Source organism: Rhineura floridana, chromosome 1 (genome assembly GCF_030035675.1).
Source record: "Rhineura floridana isolate rRhiFlo1 chromosome 1, rRhiFlo1.hap2, whole genome shotgun sequence".
In the NCBI taxonomy this organism is placed as follows: domain Eukaryota; kingdom Metazoa; phylum Chordata; class Lepidosauria; order Squamata; family Rhineuridae; genus Rhineura; species Rhineura floridana.
This window is the reverse complement of record NC_084480.1, coordinates 267,356,840-267,377,174: the sequence shown is the minus strand read 5'-3', so window position 1 is coordinate 267,377,174 and position 20,335 is coordinate 267,356,840. Positions and strand designations below refer to the sequence as shown.

The following is a 20,335-nucleotide window of genomic DNA, read 5'->3' as shown; positions in this document are numbered from 1 at the left end:
AGATATTAGAGGAATTATGAACACAGCCTCTTCTACAGATCTTAAGGCATAGGCTGGCAGGAAATAGGGGATGCAGTCCTTTAGATACTTACAGCACAATCCAAACCCAAAATCTGCCAGGATGAGTTTGGATCCACTATGCCAGCTTAAGTTCCTCACCTTGGCTGAACCAGATATGTTGATGTTAAGTCCCTCAGCCCTGTTCAGCCAGCAGAACTTAAGCCAGCAGAACCTATGCGTCCATAAGTTTTTAAAAAAGGTCTTCTGGTTTGTGACAGGGCAAGGAGAGACACCTGTTCCAAACCCTATTCACCTTGGTCATCTAAGACTATAGATGTAAAATTACTGGAAATGTTGAAGCCATGAGGAAAAAACACACACTGTTTTTGTATTTTTCAGACAAAATTGAAATTTTGGGGAAAATGGAAAAATATGCAATGCTTTTTTTTAGTGCTCTTTACAGATTGAAAGTCACTTTTTTACTTTAGGAACATAAAATGTATTATGCGTAACTTGGTTTGCCATTAAATTATCATGCTTGTTAAAAGTAGTTTATTCAGACAATAATTACAAATTGAATTTACCTTTAATTTTTTTTTAAAAAAAATGGTCACAAATGGAGATAAAGCTGCTGAACTTTAAGGTACCTAGCATCTTTTTCGTTTTGCCAGTTTATGAGGAGCAGGAATAGAAATATGAGAAAAATCTGTGCTTAACAAAAGAAAATTATGTGTTCTGAAAATAATTATGGCTCCATTCCTCCAGTGTTAAGCAAACGTAAAACACTACAGTATGTTGAAAGAGATGAGAAAAAGAGGAGTGTGTTGTCGTTACTATTGTTATAGGGCTTTTAATTTTTAACTTGCCCCTCCTTTCCAAACCTAGGGCCCAGGTGTCTTCAGAGCTTCAGTTTCTCTTACTTCCAGATATCATGGGTGAGCTGTCACATTATCAAGCTCAGAACTCTGTCATCAGACACCTCAGTCAATTTTGTTTCAGGGTTGCTATTTGTATTGTACTCCAGCTCATAGTCAACTATAATTACTGTAGTTACACTGTTTGCTGCTGTTCCCTTAGCTCACCACTGGGAGGAGGTACAACCCTCAGAAATTCCTGCATCCCTCCCTACAGCTTTCTTTATTTAGCCTTTTAGGCAGGGCCTGCCAAACTGTCTCCTTAACAGCTCCTTTATGCAAGCAATGGTTACTTCGCTGCAGCCCTCCTCTTTTCTTTCCTCAGCATACTTCTGATTACTCAGGTCTCTTCTATCCCCACCTTTCTCCCTTTATTTGCTGTGTTGTTCTCCTAACCAGATCCTTTCACTTCTTGCTGGCTGGTCTCTGCCTCCTTTGCCTGACCCACCCTTCCTACAACTGCCTTTTTATTTCTCAGCTGATAAAGCATTGTCTCTCTGTCAGGTCTCATAATCCACCCTGCCCTTGCATTTCTGGGTTGCTAGGCTCAGTGTTTGCGTGTTCCTCCTTTCTGGCAACTCCCTGCATGGGCCACGGCCGTTCTCCCCCTTCACAAGAAGGGAAAATCAAGACTCAGTGAATACTACATGAAATTTAACCAATCTCATTTTCTGAGCTATCACTATCAGTTTCTGCTTCTCATGCTTCCTCATATTTGTCATCATATTTATCATGGACTTTGAAAAATTAAAGGCTTGCCCAGATTGAAACAAGTTTTTATAATCTTTTATATGTCATAGTCCAATTTTTCTGAAAACGTCAACAAAGAAAGGCTTGGGGAAATGTTTCTTCCCCTCAAAATTTTCTGGTTTTTTTTTCAGGGCCTTCATATCTCTACCCAGGCCCTAATACTCAAAACCTGAGGCCCCATTCACCTGCCAGCTCAGCCAGCAGTAACCCCTCCCAGAGGCTCCTGAACAGAATCTTGAATAGGGGTAACTTACACCAGCCTAAATTACACTGGCCTAAGTCACAGCAGCTTCCTATAGTTAGGATTGCTGTATAAGTCTCTAAGCCAGTAGTTCCTAAACTTTTCTCCGCACAGACCACTTGAAAATTGCTGAGGGTCTTGGCAGACCACATAATGATTTTTCTGCCCATTGTAGCAATTGTAATGCGTTATACTAGAAGCTGTCTTTATATTGCTGCTTTTGTTTGCATTCCATAGAATTCAAATTTTAATACAATAAAATACAATATAAGAAATCAAAGAAGTAATAAAATACAATTTAAAATCAATGTGTATATTTAAGATATACATGCAGTGAACCACCTGAATGAAGATCATGGACCTCTGGTGGCACAATTTGGAAGCCCCTGCTGTAAGTTGTGTAGGGCTTTATAGACCATGGTCAACACCTTTAATTGGGCTCAGTAGCAAATAGGCAGCCTTTAGGATAGGTATAATCTGATTTATTGTAACATATATGATTGTTGAACACCAGTTTTTTAATGCTCATAAGATCATAGGTTTCTGTCAAAATTCTGAATCATTGTATGCATTCTGTTTTATATCTAGATGTATTCTTAAGCAGCAGTGGAAGAATATTTTAAAAATAGAAAGTTATCATTATAAAGCCACAGGAAATGACATGAGACACAGAGAATTTCCAGAACCTTAAGAGAACCATTACCATTAAAGAAGGTCTCACAGGAAAAGGTGAAGTGCATAATGGTAACCCGTTATATGAAGGCTGTGGCCACATTCACACCAGACATTTATTCCACTATTATTTCACTTTAAACACTCATGGCTTCCCCAAAGAACCTTGGGAAGTATAGTTGTGAAGGGTGCTGAGAGTTAGAGTACTGGATTTAGTAAAAAGTGAGTTATTTTAGCCTGAATCTTTTTGACTCCATTTCACACTTTGGTTGTAACATTATATTTTGCAATTAAACACTTATATTTTCTTAAAATATAATAGGAAGAAGTTATTTGGATGTAACTAAATGTCTGTAATTGAGAGTATTGAAGTAATCTGTATGATCTGACATTTCTCTCTCTTCCCCACCCCCAATCTCAAATATAGAACAAACTAAAGCTAAACAAAGAGTTGGATTTAATGTAAAATAGCCTACATTCAGTGTCTTGTAACTAGTATTGTTGTATGCACTTTCTCCTTTCTGAAGTGGCAGATGCATGGGCTTGCCTATGCACTTGACAGGCACTTTGGAGCACCTGTCAGGCACAGAGGCACAGCAAACTTTTGCCCCCTTCCTGTTCTGAGTTGTTGGAGGGGGATTGCTTTCTGCCCCCTGCCCTGCAGTTGGTTGGCCATCGAGAACAAGGTTCTGGACTGGATGGGCCATTGCCCTGATGTTCTTTTCAGCTCTGAGTTTAGAACTGGAGAGAGGAGCAGTAGACTTTCTTCTGACCTCTAGCTGTGTTTTAGAGATTTCACACAAGATTCGGGACAAGACTGTACTGCAGGGGTCACCAAATGTTTTGGACCAGGAGGAAAATTTTGAATTTTGAGAGAGTGCTGAAGACCTCAGTTGCAAAATGGCTGCTATGGGAGCATAACATAACACAAAATTAGGGATGGTACAATCATTGCTGCTTCCCTCTCCCCCCAACCTCATGTTTATCATGGGGATTTAGTTATGTCCCGTTTCTGGTTGTATGGATGCAGCTGTTAAAGGTACGAGAACCCTGTTTTCCCCAATCCTAAACCAAAGCCTAGGCTGCCATCCTGTACCTGGGAGTAAGCCCTATTGAACGCAGGCAGACACACTTTTGAAGCAGATATGTATACCATTGTAATGTAAGTTAACTACAGTGAATTCTTACCAAGTACCTGGTCATCAGCTCCTGTATAGCAGGAGATATACTTAAGCTTCTTTGCAAAGTTTTCAAGTTTTGCATTTTCCATTTGGGGAGGGGATTGTTTAATAACCACTCAAAAATGTTGTGTAGTAGTATTTGCTGAAAATAACATAGGGAGATCAGATCAGATCAACTCACCACAGTAAAGATGCTACCTAGTTGCTAGGTAAAGAGCAAACTATAGATTCCAAGGACTTACCGAAAAGAAAGCAGAAGAAGGAAAGGACAAAACAGAAGTGCTTTAAGACCCCAGGAATTCATATAGCCTGGTGTCCAAACAACTCACTTACCAATCTCACTTTTAACTTCACTGACTAAAAACACTGACAAGTGGGAGCAGCATGCCTCCCTCATTTCACAGAAATCATCTAGAAGGATACCTGCACGTTTTGCTTCATAACCTTCTTGCTAGGGTGGCTAGAGACTTACTTTTTAAAAAAAAAGAAAGCTCAGAGTCTAAGGTCCCTGCCAGTGAAGGCTTTTGCAGGCGCCATAGGTGCCAGGTTGGCAAGCCCTGCTCTATTATTTGGAGAGGGATTCTGGCAACACTTTTGGTTGACCAGCAAGCTCAGCCAAAATTTGTTTACACATGACAATGAATATAGGAACATAAGAAAAGCCTTGCTGGGATCAGGCCAAAGGCCCATCTAGTTCAGTCCTGGTCTCACAACCAGATGCTTATGAGAAACCCGCAAGCAAGACCTGAACACAATAGCCCTCTCCTCACTTGTGATTCCAAGCAACTGATATTCAGAGGCATACTGCTTCCAACGATGGAGGTACAACATAATAATTGTTAGTAGCTATTATCCTCCATGCATTTATCTATTATTATGAAATAATATTATGAGATCCTGGCAGTTTCCCAGGATTTATTTATTTATTTAATTTCATTTTTAAACCGCCCATAGCGAATAGCTCTCTGGGCGGTGTACAAAAGATTAAAAGTACAGAAATACAAAATATCACAATAAATAAACTGAAACAAAGAGATTTAAAATTGTAACATTAAACGCTTTAAAATGCCTGGGAGCATAGCCAGGTCTTAACCTGGCGCCGAAAAGATAGAAGCGTCGGCGCCAGGCGTATTTCTTCGGGGAGGCTATTCCACAATTCGGGGGCCACTACAGAAAAGGCCCTAGATCGAGTAACTGTCCTCCAGGCTTCCCGATGGGTTGGTACCCGGAGGAGGGCCTTAGACGCTGAGCGAAGTGACCGGGTCGGTTCATAGCGGGAGAGGCGTTCCACAAGATACTGCGGTCCCACGCCGTGTAAGGCTTTATAGGTCAAAACCAGCACCTTGAATCTGGCTCGGAAGCAAATAGGTAGCCAGTGCAAACGGGCCAGAACAGGTGTTATATGCGCTGACCGGCTGGTCCTCGTCAGCAGTCTGGCTGCTGCGTTTTGCACTAGCTGAAGCTTCCGAACTGTCTTCAAGGGCAGCCCTACGTACAGCACATTACAGTAATCCAACCTAGAAGTTACCAGAGCATGAACAACTGAGGCGAGGTCATCCCTGTCCAGATAGGGGCGTAGCTGGGCTACCAACCGAAGGTGGTAGAATGCATTCCTTGCCACCGTGGCCACTTGCGCCTCCAGAGACAAGGAAGGATCGAAAAGAACCCCAAGACTACGAACCTGTTCCTTCAAGGGGAGTGTAACCCCATCTAGAACAGGGTAAGCATCCACCATCTGGGCAGGGAAGGCATTCACCAACAGTGTCTCAGTCTTGTCTGGATTGAGTCTCAGTTTATTAGCTCTCATCCAGTCCATTATCGCGGTCAGGCAGTGATTCAGCACATCCACAGACTCACCTGTAGAAGATGAAAAGGAGAAATAGAGCTGCGTGTCATCAGCGTACTGGTGGCAACGCACTCCAAAACTCCTGATGACGGCACCCAGAGGCTGCATGTAGATGTTAAAAAGCATGGGGGACAAAACCGACCCCTGAGGGACTCCACAATGGAGAGTCCAAGGAGTTGAGCAATGTTCCCCAAGTACTACCTTCTGGTGACGATCCGCCAAGTAGGAGCGGAACCACTGCCAAGCAGTGCCTCCAACTCCCAACTCCGCGAGTCTCCCCAGAAGGATACCATGGTCGATGGTATCAAACGCCGCTGAGAGATCAAGGAGAATCAACAGAGTCACACTCCCTCTGTCCCTCTCCCGACAAAGGTCATCATACAGGGCGACCAAGGCTGTTTCAGTGCCAAAACCAGGCCTAAAACCGGATTGAAACGGATCCAGATAATCGGTCTCATCCAAGAGCACCTGGAGCTGACCGGCAACCACCCGCTCCAGAACCTTGCCCAAAAAGGGGACATTCGCCACCGGTCTATAGTTGTTCAGGTCATCTGGGTCTAAGGAAGGTTTCTTTAAGAGAGGTCTTACTACTGCCTCCTTGAGGCTACTAGGGACTACTCCCTCACTCAAGGAGGCATTTATCACTTCCTTGGCCCAGCCGGTGGTAGTAGTCCTGCTAGCCTTCACTAGCCAAGATGGACAAGGATCTAGAGCAGACATGGTCGCCCGCACCAATCCAAGTACCTTGTCCACTTCCTCAAGCTGCACCAACTGAAACTCATCCAATAATGAAAGACAAGACCGTGTTCTGGACACTTCAATGGATTTGTCTGTCATAACATCGGAGTCTAGGTCCCTACGGATGCATGCGATTTTATTTTGGAAGTGCCCTGCGATGTCGTTAACAGCGAGCTTCAGATGTTTCAATAGTATCTCGAGGACCAGAATGTAAGAGTCCTCGTACAACCCTAAAAAGCTCTGCTGGGCGGCAGAGAGATGTCCTGATAGAGGCAGCGAAGTGAAACTTCTTCGCCGCCCTTACCGCTTTTATATACGACTTAGTAGAGGCACTTACCAAAGCATAACTGCATCCGTCTGGAGTTCGTCTCCATCTGCACTCCAGCCTCCTTCTCTCTTGCTTCATCACTCTCAGCTCCGGGGTATACCACGGAGCTGTATGAGCTCTGCATCGAAGAGGGCGCGCGGGAGCAATCGTGTCAATAGCCCGGGCCATCTCCGTATTCCACAGTTCGACCAAGGCCTCGACAGGAGCGCCAGTACTATCAGCTGGAAAAACTCCCAGAGCCGTCTGAATATGGATATGAAGAGGGAAGGATTGAATGCTATTCTTATGCTTTCTGGTTGATTTGTCACTGCTAACTTCATGCCATGATGCATCAACATAGCGAATTCAGAAATCTGCAACCATTCTGAAAGGACTTCTTTGTTTTCCCCCACACAAAAAGTGTCATTATTTCTTATTGCTTCAGTTCATTCTTCCTCACAAATAGATGAATGCCAGTGTTAAGACTGGTGCTGGTGCTGCCATTGTATTGAATATCCACAGACCATCCTATGATAGCTAATTTATGGGCCTCAGATCTCTAGAATGACTTTCAACAACCTGATTTAACTCCAGAGTGTACTTGTGCAACAATTTCCACATTGGTGAGAAGACAGTATTGACTTCATTTGAATAACAGAGTAATGCTTTTCTAGAAGACAGTAAAGAACCACTAGTTCACAAAGAGAATTTCATAATGCATAAGACATTGTAAAGAGAAGCACTCTTTTGTTTTTACAAAGAAAAGGTACAACTGTCTACATCAATATGTCAATGCCATGTTTAAACTGATTAAGTTAGCAAAATTTGCTCATCAACCTCAGAATTCAGCCTCTAACGTTTCCTTGTACTTCTTAAGCAGTCAGATGTCTGGCCTAAATTTTACCAGCTACCTGTGACATCTCTGCAGTGTAGGCAAAAGATCAGAGACTCAGAAGACTACAAGTGTGGAGGTCAAAGGAAGGGTGAATGTGGGGAACGGCTGTAGCTCACTAAGAGAGCATCTATCTTGCATGCAGAAGATACCGAGTTCAATCCCTGGCTTCTCCAGGTGGGCTGAGAGGGAATCCTGCCTGAAACCCCGGAGAGCCTCTGCCAGTTAGTGTAGACAGTACTCAGCTAGATGGACCAAGGGTCTGATTCAGTATAAGGCAACTTCCTAAGATGATGTTGAAAAGGCATAATCCAGGAAGTTTTTGCAAACAAAGCCTTTGGCTAGCCAAAGAAATTGCCAGTGCAATCTCAAATGACTCTCTTTTTGATATTTGAACAATTTTAAAAAGTGTTGCTTTTTTAGAGAAGGAATAGTGTGCTACTTTGAAAAGTGACCTAAGTCTCTTCTGAAGACTTGTCACTAGTTGGCTGCTAATCACAAACGGAAGATCTTGAATAATTCTTCAGACACATAAAGCATTCCTGGTTGCCATCTGGTACAAAGTCTGGCCTAGCAAAGCATATATCTGATTTTGCAGAAACTGGTAACATTTATCCTGTCAGTGTGGTTGCTATTGATTATTTTACCCTGGTGAATATCTTCAATGATGATACTGCTTAAAATTGTTTGAAGTGTGCTGGATTTAATTTCTTGTGAAATTAATTTGATATATATCACGGAAACCATGTGAAGAGAAGAATATAAGAGAAGGCAGACACAAGTGGGAAACAGAATGATTTCCTCCGTACAGCTGCCTACCAACTGTCACAGCTTCTTAAGAACTGATGAAAATAACAGATCTATTCAACTACCTTGTAGAAATGATTTCAAAAACATAGCTGTGAAAAACTTTTGATCAGCATGTATGAAGACCTGGTAATTTCTTTTGTCAAAATGACTGATGCTGGAATGTTGCTCCATTTAGAAGTGGACTGTGGAAGAATAGTCTACTGAACAACTGTGCTCTGAAATGCTGCAGGCAGACACTACTACTCTCTTGACTAAACAAGGGCAGAAGATCAGGCTCCTAGTATTTATACCAGACTGTCTAATCTTGAGGCTAAATTATGCCTGCCAGTTGCAGGGGCTACTGTTGCACAGGTTACAGTTGTTTTCTGTTCCCACAGAAGGCCCTGAGACCTAAGTGTACATAGTCCTAAGTAGCTCACTAGGCTAGAGCCCTTGCAATCAGTCCAGGTGTGCCATTTACCAGCTCTGATATGGCTGACTTTTTAAACTATATTTGTAGCTTAGAAATGATTGATTTCTATGTCAAATGTGTTTATTTCATTATCATCTCATCAGGTGAATCAGGCCATGAAGTATGATTTTTTTTTTTGTGGTTGAAGCTTATTAAAGGTTTAGAACAAATCTGGAGCTGGGTCTTTTTGTGTTCTCACTTTACGTTCCATTGGCAGTTAATCATATAATGCTCCTGACCATGAAATTAAAAGTGAAAAGGATATCATTGATGCTCCATCTTTGGAAATGGGACAATTTCCTAAAGTAACCTTAGAATATTTTACAGTTATAGAGGGTGTTGCTGACTTGACTTTGAGTTGCATTCTAAAATGGGTTTTGTATAACATACTCCTCTTAGAATTCTGGCTATCTACATATGAAGTGCAAAGAGGGGTGAATTTCTAGGCAGCTTGATTGATGTATAGGGTTCAGTCCAGACTTCCCATGAGCGGAGTTCTGCCCACTTTCCAGTGTAAAGTCTGATTATGGGAGTGTTGAGAACTATATGTGTGTTGTGCGTATATGTTCATATCTGTATAGCTAAATCTATATAACTAAACACACACACACACAACCCTATACACATCTGTGTGTGTGTGTGTGAGTTAGTCTTCATTAAGTGTGTTATTTGTAGTGCAATCTAATTCACAATTTCAGACTGCCTACTTACTCAGTTTCTGAATAAGATTTCTTAAGGAATATTGTCATGATCACATAACACAAACTGTTTTCCATCTGGTCCATGGGTTATGGGTTTTCAGAGTTCACACTACATTTGATGTCTGTAAGCAGGTAGACTATACTCTGGACAAGAGACTACTGTAAGGACAGAATATGGAGAAACTGATTGGTTCCCAATCGGAAAGGGTGTGCGACAGGGGTGTATTTTATCACCCTATCTGTTTAATCTACATGCAGAACATATCATACGGAAAGCGGAATGGGACCAAGATGAAGGAGGTGTGAAAATTGGAGGAATATCAATAATTTAAGATATGCAGACGATACCATACTACTAGCAGAAACCAGTAATGATTTGAAATGAATGCTGATGAAAGTTAAAGAGGAAAGCACAAAAGCAGGACTACAGCTGAATGTCAAGAAGACTAAAGTAATGACAACAGAAGATTTATGTAACTTTAAAGTTGACAACGAGGACTTTAAATTTGTCAAGGATTATCAATACCTCGGCACAGTCATTAACCAAAATGGAGACAATAGAAGAAATCAGAAGAAGGCTAGGACTGGGGAGGGCAGCTATGAGAGAACTAGAGAAGGTCTTCAAATGCAGAGATGTATCACTGCACACTAAAGTCAGAATCATTCAGACCATGGTATTCCCGATCTCTGTGTATGGATGTGAAAGTGAAAAAAGCTGATAAGAGAAAAATCAACGCATTTGAAATGTGGTGTTGGAGAAGAGCTTTGCGGATACCATGGACTGCAAAAAAGACAAATAAATTGGGTGTTAGAACAAATTAAACCAGAACTATCACTAGAAGCTAAAATGATGAAACTGAAGTTATCATACTTTGGACACATAATGAGAAGACATGATTCATTAGAAAAGATAATAATGCTGGGGAAAACAGAAGGGAGTAGAAAAAGAGGAAGGCCAAACAAGAGATGGATTGATTCCATAAAGGAAGCCATAGACCTGAACAGGGTGGTTCGTGACAGATGCTATTGGAGGTCACTGATTCATAGGGTTGCCATAAGTCGTAATCGACTTGAAGGCACATAACAACAACGACAAAGCAGGCAGACAGTCTTTTTTACTTTGGTTAACTTAAGATTTACACCCATTATTTTATTTTAAAATGTGCTTTAAGTGGGCTGAATCATACTGTGATGCAATCATGTATATATAATAATGTAGTCCTTATGTCTTCTGCGGCAGTTGAGCAACACTGGAAATGCAGAGTGATATTTATAAGTTTTTATAATTTAGTTTTTATTAAATGATAGGTTACTTACGTTAGTATTTCTGTAACTTTTGTAATGCATGTTTTTATTGCTTTTTTTCCAGAGGAAATAAAAGCAGAAACTGGAAAGCAAAGGTACTTATTTCTTTATTGACTGTGAATAGTTTGATCTATTACGACCAAGTCGGTTTGGGTTTCAATCATGAAAAGAAAGGCGGGGTATATATGTTATAAATAAATATATTGAAAATATACTCAGCAGCATTTGTACAGATATTAGGTCTGCTGTTCGTTGTACCTTTTTAGGGGAAAGCTGCACAAGTAAAGTATTTCATCATTGTTACCATCCTAGAGTGTAGTAAGCTCACTGCAGACATGCTTTAAGTTAAGGATATTAAAACCTATTGTAGTGTACAAATGCTGGAGAAATAACTTACTTCAGTTACTGAAAATTTTGCTAATCACTTTGACTTCAAATTACACATGGAAAAAAATATAATGTGTCAGCATATTGTTGGATCAGTGAACATACTTACTAAGAACAATTAAGCCTGCAGACATCCTATGGGAGAAACACATTTTTCATACTTGGTTAGTCATTACAGAACAGTATTTGGATGTAAACCTTGGTCTCATCATACAAATTCCCCTATAAGTACCTCATATGAAGGAAACATTGTTTTTGAAAGAACTACAAATTGTAACTTTTTCAGATGGAAATTGGATCAAAGATTAGATTAAATTCTATGTCTGTCTATAAGTTCACCCAAAATAAATGAAACATCATAATGGAGCATATATAAAAGAAAATGGCAAAGAACTAAGAAAGAACATACCCTCTCAAAAAATTGTGTGGACTTCCATTATAAGGGAAACCCTGCCTTGATGAGGATGTGAGTTTTGATCATGTTCAGCACCTTACACATTTTGCAAGAATGGGAAGGTTTTCATGTCTCACGGTTCTAAATCAGAAAGGTACAAAATGAAATTCTTAACCCAAGTGGAACAAACATGGCAGTTTAGGAAATAATTCTTAAATCACAAAGTAACATTCTTTATAATTATATATAATGTATCAGCTGAACCAAAATTCCTAGCAGTGATCCACAAATATGTACAAATAAAAATAACTAAAAACTGGACACATTTCAACTCATATAGGTCTTCCTTAGCTGCAAAATGTACAGGAGTACTAATATATAGCCTCTTTGACCAAGCTGTTTAAAGAACAATATGTAGAGGAACAGGATGAATATACATGTGATAGCAGCATTTGCAATACCACAGTAAATGCCATGTCCAACTCTGATTACAAGTTACTGCAGAAAGGGGCCACACTCCTACGAATATTGATAAAATGTATTCACATCCATAAGCTGAAGACATTAGTGGTGGGGAGATGACAACTCAATGTAGAATTGATAACGCTTAGTCCAACAGTTTTAGATAAAAGTGAAGGGTGACATCCAACATTTTGTGAGTGGACTTCCCCATCCTTTCTTTCTTCTTGCAGCCCCCTTGTGCCCCAAAGATGTGATCCAAAGAGTTGGGGGGATCCCCCAGTGCACATTTGGGTATTCATGACAGTTACAGAGGGGAGGAAATGAAGGAAAAGCCTCACTATGCAATTGAGTGGACATCCTAGGCTAGGTACCGGAAAAGCGTTGCAAAATATATGTACACCTATAGCTAGGAAGGATTTAAAAGCTGTCACTCAATATCAAATAATTGGAGTTAGTGTGCAATAGGACAATGAAACTTACCTGTCATGAAGTCACTACTTAAATAAACTGAAAAGAGGTTAATCCTAATTTACTAGAGGGCAAATATCCTTGCCTCTGATCACTCTCAAATTGAAATCATCAACTGGATGCTGGAACACAGTCTCATTCAAGTAAATGACGAACACGTTTTTTTAAAGTGCTGGCTTGTACGAAGCATCAATTTTACAAGTAATTGTGCTTATTGCCCTTTTATCCATATTGAGGACAAAACCTGCTCCGTATCCAGACAGGCATACAAAATTAACCAAGTAGTTAGCTGATTCCAATTATTTCAGATTTTCTTCAAGGACCTGCAATTGCTACATTTGCCTTGGCTTGTAAGTTTACTTTTACTAATTTCTGTCTTTATTTAATATCAGTTTTAATTGATAAGGTGAACTCTTTATTGTTAAAATAGAAAAGCTGAATATGCAACAAATATGTGGTGATTAGCTGTATATGCTTCTGCGGTCATACTGCTGTTCTGCTGTTAACTGCCGTTCTAATTGGATTTTTCTATTCAGTCCTCCTCATGGAGAAGCAAAGCCAGGTTCAAGCACTCTTCCACCCGTGAAATCAAAAACAAGCTTTATTGAGGCTGACAAGTACTTCTTACCATTTGAATTGGCATGCCAGTCCAAGTGTCCCAGAATTGTTAGTACATCGTTGGATTGTTTGCAGGTCTGTACTGAATTACATGTCATTAACTTTTTTTTTTAAGTTTATGGTTTAGAAAGACATTTGTATCTCTAGATTCTTAAAATTTGTTATAAAGTAGTACAACTAGTGAGGTCTAAACTGTTTTTCATAAAATTTCACTTTGTAGAAACCATTGATTACTGTCAAATAGGGTACATTTTCTGTGATGTTTGACTCAAACTGGAATCATAAACCCACTTCAAACTAGAGCTTCTGGTTCTCATTTGGAGCTAAACGACAGGTAATGGTAACCCTCATTTGCCCCAATTCAAATGCCACAGTAAAAGATGGTGACTGTGAACTGGGCAGGGAGCAAGAGTGGTTATGGTGGAATGTACCAGTGTCTTGCTAGTATCTTCTTGGCTCTGTTTCTCTCCTCATCACAAATATATCACAGGATTAAAAAAAAATCTCTGCAGTGTTAATTTAGATGAAAATTATACCTGTAAGGTGCAAAGTATAATAATGTGTTAAGCTTGCTTGTTCAGTTGTATTTTTGCTTTACTCCCCAGAAACTTATAGCCTATGGACATTTGACTGGCAATGCTCCAGATAGTACAGCTCCTGGGAAAAAATTAATTGATAGAATTATTGAAACAATATGCGGCTGCTTTCAAGGTCCTCAGACAGACGAGGGGGTTCAGCTACAAATTATAAAGGTAATCTGACATCAGCTGGTTGTTAGCTATCATCACACTTTGCTGTTGAAATGAGTTGTAGGCCCAAGACATTGCCTTGCAATTCAAGCATACTTAGCAAGAACTGAAATGAAAAGCATGTAATAGTTTGGTTGATTTTTGAATTGTTATTGACAGCCCTAACTTTATTCTTATTTTTTAGGCTCTACTCACAGCAGTAACATCTCAGCACATAGAGATTCATGAAGGGACAGTGCTGCAAGCTGTAAGAACATGTTACAATATCTATCTTGCAAGCAAAAATCTCATAAATCAAACCACAGCCAAGGCCACTCTCACACAAATGCTGAATGTTATATTTGCACGTATGGAAAACCAAGCAGTAGGTATCTTTACATTTCATATTAAGAATGATTTCAAATGCATCTTTAATCTCTTGTATTGCTATGCAGCCTTTGGATTCGTTTGACAGTAGTCCCATACTCCAGTGGAAGACACATAATTTAACTTTTATACTGTAGGTTTCATGTTTAGAGTACAGCTGCACACCAGAAAAATAGAAAGAAACCCTGAATTGTGTATCTTTTCATGTATGCATATATATGTTTCATAGTCTCTGAGGAGCAGGCATGCTTTTTCTGAAAGAACAGGTTTTTTAAAATACATTATTTATTTAATTTGTTCCTAGCTTCAGGAAGCCAAGCAAATGGAGAAAGAGAGACATCGGCAGCAGCACCATCTGCAACAGTCACCTTTAAGCCATCATGAGCCTGAATCACCTCAGCTGAGACATCTTTCAGAGCAGACTGTGGATCAGCTCTCACAGGATCATGAGGGGGACTTGGACCATCATGCAAATGATGTGGACAAAAGCCTTCAAGAAGACACAGAAGCAGAAAATGGGTCTGATATTTCTAGTGCGGAAAATGAACAGACAGAAGCTGACCAGGCAACAGCAGCAGAAAGTAATAATGGGTGGTTTTATCATAACAGGGTGAAAGAGGGTATAAATTCTTATTGTCGTCGTAAGAAATAATAATTTATTTTTCAGTTGGCAAAAAATAACATGTAGTGTGCTAGCTGGCCTTGATACCAGGCTTGTGGATTCTTTACAAAGCTATGTTGTTGTCACAGCTGATGTTCTGCTTACTTCTTTTCTTGAACTGTGTAGGTAATTTCTAGCAACTCAGATTAAATAAGTGCATTGAATAATCATTAGATAATCTGTTGAAGAGTTATTTGTTTATAAAGTCATAAAGCTGACTAGAATGGAATCCTGATTTAAGTAATATATTTCCTATTTCTATTTGTAGCTCTGTCTAAAAATGATACACGGCCATACGATGGAGAAAGTAATCAATGTGAAGAAAGGGCACAGGATGTTGTACAAAGTATAGTCCAGGAAATGGTGAACATAGTTGTAAGAGGTACTTTACTTGTCTTTAAAGCATATTGCTGAATTGACTTGCAGGAACTTTATAGAAAGAAGTGGTGATAAAATTCTGGTATGTGGGTAGAGCAAGAAGCTGGGCTTTTATTTTAGCAAAGTAATTATTTAGATTGGCACCTTGACTTAAAATATTGTGCAATACATACAATTCATATGCAGCAATCTCAGTCTAATAAATTATGATTTATCAGAATGAAAAAAGCCATATGCCTGTACATACCCTCCTGTTTCATGCACATTGGTATGGTTCACTCTAAACCATGGTTTACCTTAGTGTCACTTGTGAATGTGCAAGTGTGTGGAGTCCTGGAGAAGAGATTGCAGCTGCTTTGCTCCTCCCCAGTTTTTTCCTGCTATGCTGAACTATAATATAGTTTGGCTTAGTATGTCATCCAAATCCAGGCTCATGGTTTAGCTGTCTCCAGACAAACCATGAGCTGTAACTAAGTTTGTCCTATTGTTTACAGCTCATGATGTGTCTGGTAGTGCTGAACCATACACCCGGGTCTGGACAACACACTATACTAAACCACAACTTACTGCAGTGTAGCAGCAAAATTACCAGGGAGAATTAAAATGGCTGTGATCTCTTCTCCTGGAGCCTGCACACTTGATTGTTTGCTTTAAGCCATGGTTTGGCGTACATGCAAATCAGGGCACTAAATTGAACACTTTCGAGGGTGTTGAAATAAGTTTCCCATTACATTTGAACTGGGAAACTGGTTTAATCTGCATTTACAAATCAGGACATGAAGTCAGGTTTTATAAAACCATGGTTCATGACAGCTAGGTTGTTATATTGGAATCAGGCCTGAAATACTGTGTCTTGCAGCTAATCTTGCCTTGCAGTCATTGTTCATTCATTCATTCATCATTTTATTTGTATGCTGTCTTTCCACAAAAATTGTGCTCAAGGCGACTTACAACAAGGTGAACAGAAATACATTGCAAAAACAATTTCATAGTAACAAAAAATAATAAAACATAATAAATATAACTGAAAGCAAAAACAACTTTTCAATATTATGAACATAATAAAACAATCTTTAAAATTGATTTCTTAAATGTCTCTGGTACAACTATAGGACTGTAGTTTAATGGAAACTGAAGAGTTAAAGGGCACTTTAGTTTATTCACCTCTGAGTTGTATTTGATGCATTGCCTGTTTTTAGCTGAAATGGTGCTCATATTAGGAAGGCAAGCAGAAAAATGTTTTGGGCAGTCAAGTTTCTGTTAAACTTGAAGGGATTTTAAGTGATATTTGAGCTAATGAGTTGACCTAGTTTGAGTTATCAGGGTTTGACAATTTATTTCTATCTTTTTTCACTCCTCATTTTTTCTCTTGTATGTGTGAGCTCTTCACAGCAGATTTTCTTTCTCTGCTGAGAAGTTTAATGAGATGTTTATAAGTTACGACACTTTATTAAAATGTTTTATGAGAGCTGAAAAAATATTGGAAATTTTGGGGTTCTGACCCTGTTTAGGGCTGAAAAATTATTGTAAAGACTGTCATAACAAATAATGTACAAGTTACAGTCATACTTAGTAATAATAGTAGACTAGTAATCTAAACTAGATGAGACCCCAGGTCAGATGGCACTCATCGAGCTACTAGGGAAGAACAATGGACAAGCACGAGTAGCACTGTGACTAATGACGCAACCGAATCAAAGCCGAAAGGAAGCCTGGAGGCTGACACGTACAGATGCGAAAGGAGAGTCCAGAGTTGTACGACATACACAATAGGAACATGGAATGGTGAGAAGCATGAACCAAGGAAAGCAAGAAATGGAATGAATCAACATTACAATACTTTGTGTGAGTGAATTAAAATGGACGGGAATGGGACACTTTCAATCAGGCAACTACAAAATATGTTATGCAGGAAATGAGAAATTAAGAAGAAACGGGTTTGCTCTACTAGCGACAAAAAGACGACTGTACACATCACCAAATGGTCAATATGGGAATCAAATTGATTATATAATTGGTAGCAGAAGATGGAGAAGTTCCATACTTTCTGCTAAAACAAGACCAGGAGCAGACTGCAGTACAGATCATGAACTGGTAATATAAAAAATCAGAGTAAAGCTAAAGAAGAACAACACAGCAATCATAATGCCAAAATACAATTTAAATAACATCCCAGAAGAATATAAAGATCAAATAAGGAACAGATATGAGTTGATAGAGAACCAGAAAAACTATGGATTGAAGTGAGAGACATTATCAGGGAAGAATACAAAAAGACAATACCTCTAGTTAAAAGAGAGAAAGACCTCAATAGATGACTGACAAAACTCTTACAATGGTTAAATAAAGAAGGAAAGCAAAAGGAGATAGAAACACAGTCAGAACCCTAAATGCAATAATACAGCAACTAGTACGTATTGACAAAGAGAACTATTACAATAGGTATTGTATAGAAATAGAAGAGGACAACAAAAAAGGTAGAACAAGAGCCCTATTCCAAAAGATTAGAGAAATTAAAGGGAAATTTAAACCAAGAGTAGGGATGTAAATTTAAATGCAAGAGTAGAGATCCCAGGGAATGCAGTAATTATCGAACTATTGCCTTAATATCCCATGCAAGTAAAGTAATGCTCAAGATTCTACAACAAAGGCTCTTACCATATATGGAGCGAGAAATGCCAGACGTCCAAGCTGAATTTAGAAAGGGAAGAGGCACCAGAGATCATATTGCAAACATATGTTGGATAATGGAACGGACCAAGGAATTTCAGAAGGAAATCACCCTGTGTTTTATAGATTACAGCAAAGCCTTTGATTGTGTAGATCATGAAAAACTATGGAATGCCTTAAAAGAGATGGGGGTGCCACAGCATCTGATTGTCCTGATGCGCAACAAGAGACTACAGTAAGGACAGAATATGGAGAAACCAATTGGTTCCCCATCGGAAAGGGTGCGAGACGGGTGTATTTTATCACCCTACTTGTTTAATCTATACGCAGAACGTATCATACAGAAAGCGGAATTGGACCAAGATGAAGGAGGTGTGAAAACTGGAGGGAGAAATACCAATAATTTAAGATATGCATACATATATACAAGATACGTATTCCTGATCTCTATGTATGGATTTGATAGTTGGACAGTGAAAAAAGCAGATAAAAGAGAAATCAACTCATTTGAAATGTGTTGGAGGAGAGCTTTGTGCATACCATGGACTGTGGAAAAAGACAAATAATTGAGTGTTAGAACAAATTAAACCAGAACTATCATTAGAAGCTAAAATGATGATACTGTTATACTTTGGAAACATAATGAGAAGACATGATTCACTAAAAAAGACAATAATGCTGGGAAAAACAGAAGGGAGTAGAAAAGACTTTTGGTCTTACCATGAAACTTTTTGCTGTGCATGTCAAAGATGACCTCAGGTGGGGGTAGCTAGCTCCACCTAGCGGTTGAAGGCAGAAAGAGTGCTGTTCAATTTTGCAGGGACTTCCTGCTTCCTTTGGCTCCTTATCTCATTTCTTTATGACAAGCAAATTAAGCGAGTACAGACTTAACCTGTAGAAAACACAACTGAAGAAAAACAAACCACTCACACACTCTCTGCTAAACACAGACTCACTTAACTATGGCAGCCCAGCCCTCATAAGGAGTAGCCCTGAGGCCATCTTTGATTTGCACAGAGAAAACTGTTTCACAGTAAGACCGAATATCTTTTCTCTTCTGCATGTAAAGACGACCTCAGGTGGGATATACCAAAGCTAACCCATGTAGGGCGGAAATATAGCTGGGCTGTAACCACATTATTGGTCTGGGAGAATGTACTGTAGCACTCTCCGCCCAGAGGTTGCCTCAATAGAGGCGTAATCATTTATTTTGTAGAGTTTGATAAATTATTATTATTATTATTATTTATTTAATTTGTATCCCACCCTTCATCGCAGCAGGAGCCCCGGGCAGCAAACAAAGCACTAAAAAACTTTAAACATCGTAAAAACAAATCTTAAAATGCATTAAAACAAAACACCATTAAAAACATTTTCAAAAAACAACCTTAAAAAGGGTTAAAAACATTATTAAAAAAAAATTAAACAATTCTGACACAGATGCAGACTGGGATAGGTCTCGACTTAAAAGGCTTGTTGAAAGAGGAAAGTCTTCAAAAGGCTCCGAAAAGATAGCAAAGATGGCATCTGCCTAATATTCAAAGGGAGGGAATTCCACAGGGTAGGTGCCGCCACACTAAAGGTCCGTTTCCTATATTGTGCAGAACGAACCTCCTGATAAGCAGAGCGCAGTGATCGACTGGGTATATAAGGGGTAGGATGGTCTTTCAGGTATCCTGTTCCCGAGCTGTATAGGGCTTTGTATGCCAAAACTAGAACCTTGAAGTTGGCCCAGTAACAAATGGGCAGCCAGTGCAATTCTTTCAGCAGCGGGGTGACATGTTGGGGATACCCTGCTCCAGTGAGCAGTCTCGCCGCCGCATTTTGCACCAGCTGCAGCTTCCAGCCCAACCTCAAGGGCAGCCCCACATAGAGCACATTACAGTAATCCAGCCTAGAGGTTACCAGTGTGTGGACAACAGTGGTCCTAAATGTGTTAGGATCAGCCCATGTAGCTACTCTGCAGATCTCCAGGAGGGAAGCACTGTGGGAAAATGCTATGGATGTGGATGCCACCCTACTGCAGTGGGCCACTACCATAGTGGGGTGAATTCACCTTAGGGAAGCATATGCCAATGTAATGCATGCTTAATCCACCTGGCTAGTGTTGAGGTGGAAACCTTCTTCCCTAATGAGGCTGGGTGAAAGACACAGACAAGCTCTTGTTGACAGAGGAAGTTAAACAACCCTGTAGGACGAAATGAAGGGACAGTGCTGGGAACAGCCCTATCTTTATGAAAACACCCAGTAACGCTTGTCAACTGTGATCAGCTGTGATGCTCTCTGAGGCGAGGTAAATGGCCAGAAGAAATAGCACCTTGAAGGACAGTAGGTGGAGATGAACTTTACTGAGTAGTTTGAAGGGAGGTTCCGA

At 39.8% G+C, this 20,335-nt stretch overlaps 1 protein-coding gene across 4 annotated transcripts in view; it reads left to right on the top strand.

Moving 5' to 3' along the window:
• Positions 1-20,335, top strand: part of ARFGEF1 (ADP ribosylation factor guanine nucleotide exchange factor 1) — a 148,397-nt gene that overhangs the window by 30,832 nt on the left and 97,230 nt on the right. For all 4 annotated transcript variants that reach the window (XM_061600560.1, XM_061600570.1, XM_061600552.1 and 1 more), the window contains exons 2-7: positions 10,873-10,903; positions 13,056-13,212; positions 13,743-13,889; positions 14,071-14,250; positions 14,557-14,833; positions 15,182-15,295. In XM_061600560.1, the coding sequence (XP_061456544.1) occupies positions 10,873-10,903; positions 13,056-13,212; positions 13,743-13,889; positions 14,071-14,250; positions 14,557-14,833; positions 15,182-15,295 (906 nt within the window). The remainder of the gene's footprint in view (positions 1-10,872; positions 10,904-13,055; positions 13,213-13,742; positions 13,890-14,070; positions 14,251-14,556; positions 14,834-15,181; positions 15,296-20,335) is intronic.